General features: G+C 41.9%; 1 protein-coding gene across 1 annotated transcript; it reads left to right on the top strand.

Annotated features, from left to right (window-relative positions):
- The first annotated feature begins 1201 nt into the window (after positions 1-1201).
- Positions 1202-6912, top strand: LOC131859354 (uncharacterized). Its single transcript, XM_059212989.1, has 3 exons — positions 1202-1609; positions 1928-2581; positions 2725-6912. Exons 1-3 carry the CDS (start codon positions 1202-1204, stop codon positions 6910-6912), a joined length of 5250 nt encoding a protein of 1749 aa, XP_059068972.1.
- Positions 6913-7941: the final 1029 nt, after the last annotated feature.

A 7941-nucleotide genomic window follows, 5' to 3' on the forward strand; every position in this document is an offset into this window, starting at 1 on the left:
TCCGCTTCTTGATCAATCAAGTTCAATTTCGGTATCTTTTGTTTTCTATCATTCATAAGTTCAATTAAGTTCGGGAACGATATCGCTTTAATAAGAATTCATTCATCTTCATCGCTTCGAAACAAGATAAACACCTCGCTTTTCATCTAGTTCATGATCAATCAAGTTCAAAACTAGTATCTCCTAGACATCGACTATTCTTTGAACCAACACGCTGCTCGGACATTAATTCAAAGAGGGGCAAATGTAATACCCTAAAAATGGTCATCTAAACCATGAGCCCCTAATATCGACAACATCACCAAGGTCCTAACCAAAGGCAATTAAATAAATCTTGAGCACACAATTAATTTCTAAAATCATCAAATGTCACATGGCAAATTAATCACTCAATATTAATTAAATATTTATTTAATTAATTGATCATTCCAAGTAAATCATTTTTAAACAATTATCTTATTTATTTTATTAAATATTCTAGCATATTTAATTAAATAAATCAATTTGCCATAAATCTTCAAAAAAGGAAATAAATCAAGAAAGAGGAATTGGAAATTATGAGCACAAATCTTCAAAAATGGAAATAAATCAAAAAAGGAATTAATTGACCAAAAAAGAATTAAAATTTGAGAAAAGAAATCAATTGGAGATAATCTTGGAAAACAAATTAAAAATTGATAAATAATCTCAAACAAAGCAATTAAAACAATTAAATCTTAAAATTGAATGAAATAGAGAATAAATCAGTTTTTTTTTTTATTTTATCTTAATTTTAGTTCAATTTCCTTTAAAACTAAGAGAAGCATCCAATCACATCAATTCACCTGGATTGTGCTTCCTCTTGGAAAATCTTGACCGCTCATCATCATTTGATCTCAACCTTTGGTTTCTTTCTAAATTTTCTATAAATTCAGGTCTTCATCTCTGATTCAAAAATCCTGGAGAATATGAATTTTGAGATTTAATTGTTTTAATTGCTTTCTTTGAGATTATTTATGAGTGTGCTTGCGGATCGAATCCGAGGGCGCATTTTTTCTGGTGTGCAGGGTTTTACTGCGTCTTGCGGCCGCGGGAGTAGGGTTCTTTGCTGGGCGTCGTCCCTTTCCTGCTGTGTGGTGATTTCGAGCTCACGACGGCGGGGGAGTGAGGGGCTTCTGCCCCTTCTTTTCCTTTGCTGATTGCCATACCCAAGCTCGGGTGAATGGGGGATCTTGGGGTCGCCCCTCCTCGGCCTTCGGGTGTAGATCTGGTAATGGGCGAGCTTGGATCGGGGATGCATGATAGTAGCAAGGGTATGAGGGGAAAATCCCAATTGCATGATGGAGAGTCCTCTTCTAATGGAATGCTCCGACTTCAAAAAATTAATGGGTGTCTACAGAAAGCCGAGGTTCATCCTATTCTAGTTATTCAACCTGAACAAGTTGCGGAGGATGTCGAGTACTGGAATAATCATGCTCTCATATGCAAGTTTTTGGGCCTCCGCCTTGCACTGCCGGCGCTAGACTCTTGGGCCCGTCGGATGTGGAATCCAGAAGGAGAAATGGAAATTTTGCTAGCAGCTAATAACTACTTTATGGTTATATTCTCGTGCATGTCGGATAGGAACAAGGTATTCGAAGGCGGCCCTTATTTTTTTAACCAGGTGGGGCTATTTATCAAGCCATGGCACTCAGGCTTTAATTCTGCAAAGGAGATCCCTTCTCGGGTGCCGGTCTGGATTCGCTTGCCAAGACTCCCATTGGAATTCTGGAGGGAGGATATTCTTCACTCAATTTCGATGCTCCTTGGAAAACCTATCGGATCTTCTACACAGACGTAGGATCGTAAGGTAATTTCTTTTGCTTGTATTTGTGTTGAAGTTGATTTGAATAATCCATTGCCAGATTCTATAGAAATTTGTATGGGCTCGGCCTCCTGGATCCAACAGTTGGATTACGAGACCCTCCCATTCAGATGCAGAATCTGCCATGAGTATGGACACCTACTACGCCGATGCCCCAGATATAAGAATCCTTCCCTGGATGCTCCAGTTCCCTCTAGGGAGGATAAAGGAAAGGCTAAAGTTTCTAATGGACAGGTTGACAGTGAGGGATTTACTCAGGCTAAATCTCGCAACAAGGGTAAAGGAAAGAGAAGAGCCTGGACAGAAAGGCGGACCGATGACACCTTTAATAGGTTTGATGCTCTTGAAAACATGGACCAAGAGGAAGGTATCCCAGTTGAGCTCTCCCCAGAAGTCTTCATTCAGCAGGAGAATCATGAGGGAGATATGCAGAGAGAGCATCAGCCTCTTGGGACAGGGGATCTACAGGCCGAGCAGTTAGTTGCTGACGGATCTCCTCTTGTCCAGAATACTGGGGATCTTTGTGGAACACTAGGTTCACAGGGACCAGCTGGGGTGTCCAATGTACCTCACAAGCATAAAGGGGCATCTGATCTGGCTAAGAAGGCTTCTATTGCTTTGGGTATTCAACAGAAGTCTTTCAAAAAAGGGCCTTTAGATAAACCAATAAAAAGTGGCAGGAAGACTGATCAGGAGAAAGTGAAGATTATGGGTGAAAATTTGGTGGAGTCTGGGTCGGTACGTCCCATTGATTCTCACTTCTCTCAGCCCCATAAATGATTGTGTTATCATGGAATGTAAGGGGGTTGAACAGCATCCCTAGACAAAAGGTTGTTCGCAGATTAATTGAGTCTCAGTCTCCTGATATGGTCTTCATTCAGGAAACTAAGCTTTCTTTGGATGGTTTGGCTAAGTGTGCTGCGTATATTTGGCCATGTGGCTCTTGGCAGGGAGTGGGTGCCTTGAATAGCTCTGGAGGGGTGGCTTGCTTGTGGGACCCCAGGAAAGTCTTCCCTCTATGGTGGTTCTCTAGTCGGACATCCATTTCTTTGATAGCCACTAGTTGTGAGAATGGTGAAAGATGCTTCTTATCCAACATTTATGCTCCTACAGACTTTGCAGGTAAAGTTCAGTTATGGGCCCATGTTAGATCCATCCGGTCTTTGGAACCCCTTCTGCCATGGATTATAGCAGGTGACTTCAATGCTATCATTAGCCTGGAGGAAAAAAGGGGTGGGTTAGCAAAGCTGGATCAATCTTCTAATTTGCTCAGGGATATGATTAGCTTACTACATCTCATTGATGTGAAGCCAAATAATGGAGTTTTTACTTGGAATAATCGGAGATACGGTGGTGAGGCTATTTTAGAAAGGCTTGATAGATTTCTGGTTTCCTGCTACTGGATGGACAATAGGTGGGTTACCAGTTCTGAAATTCTGGATTGGAGGGGATCGGATCATTGGCCTATTAAGCTTTCCATCACTTTTCACAGGATCACCAAGAATCCCTCTTTCAAATTCCAGTTGATGTGGTTACGTGACTCTTCTCTAAATGATCTTATGGCCACCTGGTGGTATGAGGGACTGCCTAACCATGGTACGGCTATGTTTACTTTTAGTAAGAGGCTTCAGCATGTGAAGTATAGGCTTAAGAGATGGAATAAACGTTGCTTCGGCTACCTACATGATCAAAAGTCTGCTGCTCAAACCAAGCTTGATAATATTACCCGACAGATTTGGGACCATGGGTTGAGCTCTGAGATGAGTGCAGCTGAGACTTTAGCCCTTAAGGAGCTGGATGAATGGGAGCTTCGGGAGGAGATTTTCTGGAAGCAGAAATCTCGTATTGATTGGCTTCAGGAAGGGGATAGGAACACTGCTTTCTTCCACAACTCTGTTAAGGCACGATGTCATGGGAATTCTCTGTCCTCTCTTGTTTTATCAGATGGAACTCAGATCTATTCTTGTGAAGCTATCTCTAGGGAAGCAGTTAAGTATTTCTCTGATCTCTTTTCTAGAGAGGATTTTGGAGGTGGGCATGAGGAGCGCGACATTTTGGACTGTATCCCTCATTTTGTCTCTGCAGTAATGAATGAAGATCTATTAGATCCTATCTCACTTCCAGAGTTGGAGAAGATTGTGTTTAATATGAAGAAGGGTAAGGCTCCTGGTCCAGATGGGTTCCCAATTGAATTTTTCCAAGAATTCTGGGAGATTATAAAGTTTGATCTTCTAGATGTGATCCAGGAGTCACACAAGAATAAACAGATGTTGAAGTCTTTGAACTCAACCTTCTTGGCCCTCATACCTAAGAAGGAAGGGGTTGACAGGTTGGACCAGTTCAGGCCCATAGCTTTGTGTAATGTGATCTATAAGATCATCACCAAGCTGATTGCAGAGAGGCTCAAACCTTTCCTTGGTTCTTTAATCTCTGCAGAACAGGGACGCTTTGTGGACGGAAGACAAATTCTGGATGGAGTTGTGATAGCAGCAGAGGCTATCCATTCTATGGCCAACTCTAAGGAGAAAGCTATGTTTATAAAACTCGACATGGCCAAGGCTTATGATCGGGTGAGTTGGGAGTTCCTTAAAAAAATTCTTCTAAGGTTTGGATTTGCTGTGGAATGGGTTGATTGGGTTCTTAGCTGCGTGTCCTCAACATCTTTCTCTGTGCTCATTAACGGAGAACCTTCTGAGCTCTTTGGTGCCTCTAGAGGACTTCGGCAAGGTGACCCTTTATCTCCTTACTTATTCATTATTATGGCAGAAGGACTTGGCAGATTTTTAAAAGCTCAAGTTCGCCAGGGACTTATCCAAGGGTGGAGTTGGAGTAACAACCTTCCTTCTTATTCCCACCTTCAATTTGTGGATGATACTGGGCTTTTGGGCAGGGCTAGAATCAGTGAGGCAGTTAACATCAGGAAAGCTCTGGATATCTATTTGAAAGCCTCAGGTCAGAAAATTAATGATAATAAGTCTTCTATCTATTTCTTCAACACTCCTAGGCTCATTCAGAATAGGATTGCTGGAATTCTTAGGTTTCAGATTGGCTCTCTCCCCTTTATGTATCTTGGGGTCCCTCTGTCCTTGGGTGCTCAATGGAGGGATTATTGGCAGGGGATTTTGGATAAGTTCAGAAGTAAGGTTAGTCATTGGACCTATAGATGGCTATCTTCTGCTGGGAGAGTGGTTTTGCTCAAGTCTGTGGTGCAGTCTCTTCCCATCTACAGGTGTGGTGTCCAGATTCCCCCTGCTAGTTTTGTAAGAGATTTGGATGCTTTATCTCGGCAATTCCTTTGGTCCGGCAATCTGCTTTCCTCGAAGTGGAGTCTTGTTAAGTGGGAGACTGTGTGTAGGCCAAAGCATGTTGGTGGTCTTGGGCTTCGGTCGATGGACCTTGTTGTCACTGCACTGGCTGCCAAATTATACTGGCGTTGGTGTAACAGTCAAGATCAAGAGTGGGCCAATATTATCACCCACAAGTACTATCCTGGTGCAGATTGTTCTGAGGTTCCACGACTTCCTTTGGTGGGCAAAGGCTCCTGTATTTGGAATACTCTCAAAAGGGGAGCAAAAATTGTTAAGGAGGGGCTCTTCTGGATCTGCAACAAAGGCTCGGATACTCTTTTTTGGCAAGACTCATGGGATGGCAACCCTCCTATTCTTTCTAGCTTTCCCCAACTTATCCCCCTCTCTCAATCCTTTTCTAATGCTGGTTGGATTAAGGTTGAACACTTTAAGACGGTTAAACGTCTAGGACAGGTGGAGATTACCTGCTGGAAGGATCCCCAGGAGTGGCCGAGGGATGGATCTGTTGAGGACCGAGCTCTCCTCGCTCATGTTCTGGAGGGTAGATTTTTTAGCTCTCTCAATGGGAGGGACACCTTAGCTTGGAGTCCAAGTCCTAAAGGTAAATTCACAGTGGCTCAAGGTTATGCTGTTCTTGATAGGAACCTTTACGGGCAGGCAGAGGTGCACTGGTGCAAGAAAGTTTGGAATAGCTTTTCGTGGCCCAAGTGTAACTTTTTCTTATGGGTGTTGGCTCAAAAGAAATGCCTTACTTGGGAGAATCTATGCAAAAGAGGTTTTCAAGGTCCCTCGATTTGTGTTCTTTGTCAGCATAACGAGGAGTGTGTCTCGCACTTGTTTTTTCTCTGCCCCTTCTCAGGAGAGATATGGCATAGATGGTGGGAGGCTTGGGGTCATGGTTGCTTTCATGCCAATTCTCTTATCGAATTTTGGGAAAGCTTGGGCAGACCTCTTGCGAGGACCTCTTTCTTACAGGTTGCCTGGGTGGTTGGTCCAGTCTTCATTCTCTGGAACCTGTGGCTGGAACGGAATCGTAGGATTTTTTGTGATACCAAATCGAGTAGTACCCATTTGTGGAAGTTGATTCTTAACAGGATTCAGGAGATGTTATATGCTAAGTGTGACATGTCTATTAATATTGATCCTGGGGATCAAGTTATTGTGAATAATTTGAACCTGAAGGATAGCAGGCGGGGAGGTTGTCCCAGCAACAGACCGAGCCATGGGAAGCAACAGGTGTGTAGAGATGGGAGGTGGTCCCCTCCTCCGACTGGGTTCCTGAAGATCAATACTGATGGGTCTTCCCGGGGGAATCCTGGGCATGCCGGCATTGGGGCTATTGGTAGAAGCGATGGTGGAGATGCAGTCTTTCTTCTCTCTGTTTACAAGGGTGAGCATTCTAATAATCTGATGGAGGCCCTTGCCATTAAGGTTGCTATTGAGCGTGGATGCTCGTTAGGGTGGCGGAATTTCATCTGTGAGTCTGACTCACAGATTGTGGTGGATATGTTGAACAATCAGAGGCTGGATAATGTTAGTTGGCAACTTGCCTCTTTAGCCAGACAAATTCTTGGCCTTTGTAGGCTGGTGGACTCTGTCTCCTTTCGCCATATTCCTCGCGAGTGGAATAGGGTGGCCGATTGTCTGGCTAAGTGGGCCTCTGAGAATGTGGGTGAGTGGAATATTAATGGTAGGGATGAATTACCTGCTCAGTACTGTGAGATTATTGATCAGATGCTTCTGGAGGACAGGAGTTTGTAGTGTTGTTTTGGGCCTTTGGTTTTGTCTTTGTTCTTGCCTTTTGATTGAATAAATTTTTACCCCTCTTTTCTCAAAAAAAAAAAAAAAAAAAAAAAAACATCCTGGAGAATATATTGTTATCATGTTGTTTTTGCTCTAGGTTCAATAATATTTGTTCATTTAGATATTCACATATTAGTTATTGCATACATATTTAGATCATTTATCTCATTTATTGCTTAAATCTTGTTAGATTAATTTTGCATCCATCTAGCATTAATATCATGCTCATATAGATTAAAATCCTTCATCTTGGTGTAGTCTAGTCACTGGATTGCTTATACAAATCTAAGAGCAATCTTATGCTCGCATCTTTTAGAAGGCAATGGGTCGATTTGTTTTGGTTTTATTATTCATGCTTATATTTGTCTAATCATACATGTAATGACTTAATTGAAGTGTTGTGTATTTCAGATTACAGATACAGGTCCACTTTTCACACACACTTTTTTGGCACCCACCGTGGGGCAGAAAACTACTTTTTCGGCCTCAAAATCACTCTTTTTATCCTGCAAGTTTCGTCTGTACAATCTCTATGAAATATTGTACGAGTAGTTTCACTGCATCCTACGACATTATATTGAAGCCTGTCATTTATCGTACGACATAATATTAAATCTTGTTATTTGTCGTATGAATTAGAAGATGGACTCGTATGACATATTGTTTTTGGTTATTTGATTTTATCTTCTGTCGTCCTATGCTCATTTATGACTCGTACGATAAAAGTTTTTTGTCATTTCATTCTATGATAATTGTCGTACGATTCTGTTTTCTATTAGATTAAAAGCAAGTTTCACTTTTGGGGGTTTTTCTTGAATTAAATTTTGATTACGCTAACGCTAACCCTGAATTGTCTTCTGTCTGCCTGGTATTTTCACAGCCTAACCATTTTCTTGCAAGAGGCTTGTCAAAAAATTTATCAATCAAACATACACCTATCAAAGAATAAAAACAACATGACTACTGATGCGTTGTTTTTGCAGGTTG

The sequence above is a fragment of the Cryptomeria japonica genome, chromosome 10 (genome assembly GCF_030272615.1).
Source record: "Cryptomeria japonica chromosome 10, Sugi_1.0, whole genome shotgun sequence".
Lineage (NCBI taxonomy): Eukaryota > Viridiplantae > Streptophyta > Pinopsida > Cupressales > Cupressaceae > Cryptomeria > Cryptomeria japonica.

Coding starts and splice junctions, on each gene's coding strand:
- LOC131859354 (XM_059212989.1), top strand. CDS start 1,202: ATGGGGGATCTTGGGGTCGCCCCTCCTCGGCCTTCGGGTGTAGATCTG. Junction 1,610..1,927: donor GCATGTCGGATAGGAACAAG/GTATTCGAAGGC, acceptor TGGATCCAACAG/TTGGATTACGAGACCCTCCC. Junction 2,582..2,724: donor ATTTGGTGGAGTCTGGGTCG/GTACGTCCCATT, acceptor GTCTTCATTCAG/GAAACTAAGCTTTCTTTGGA.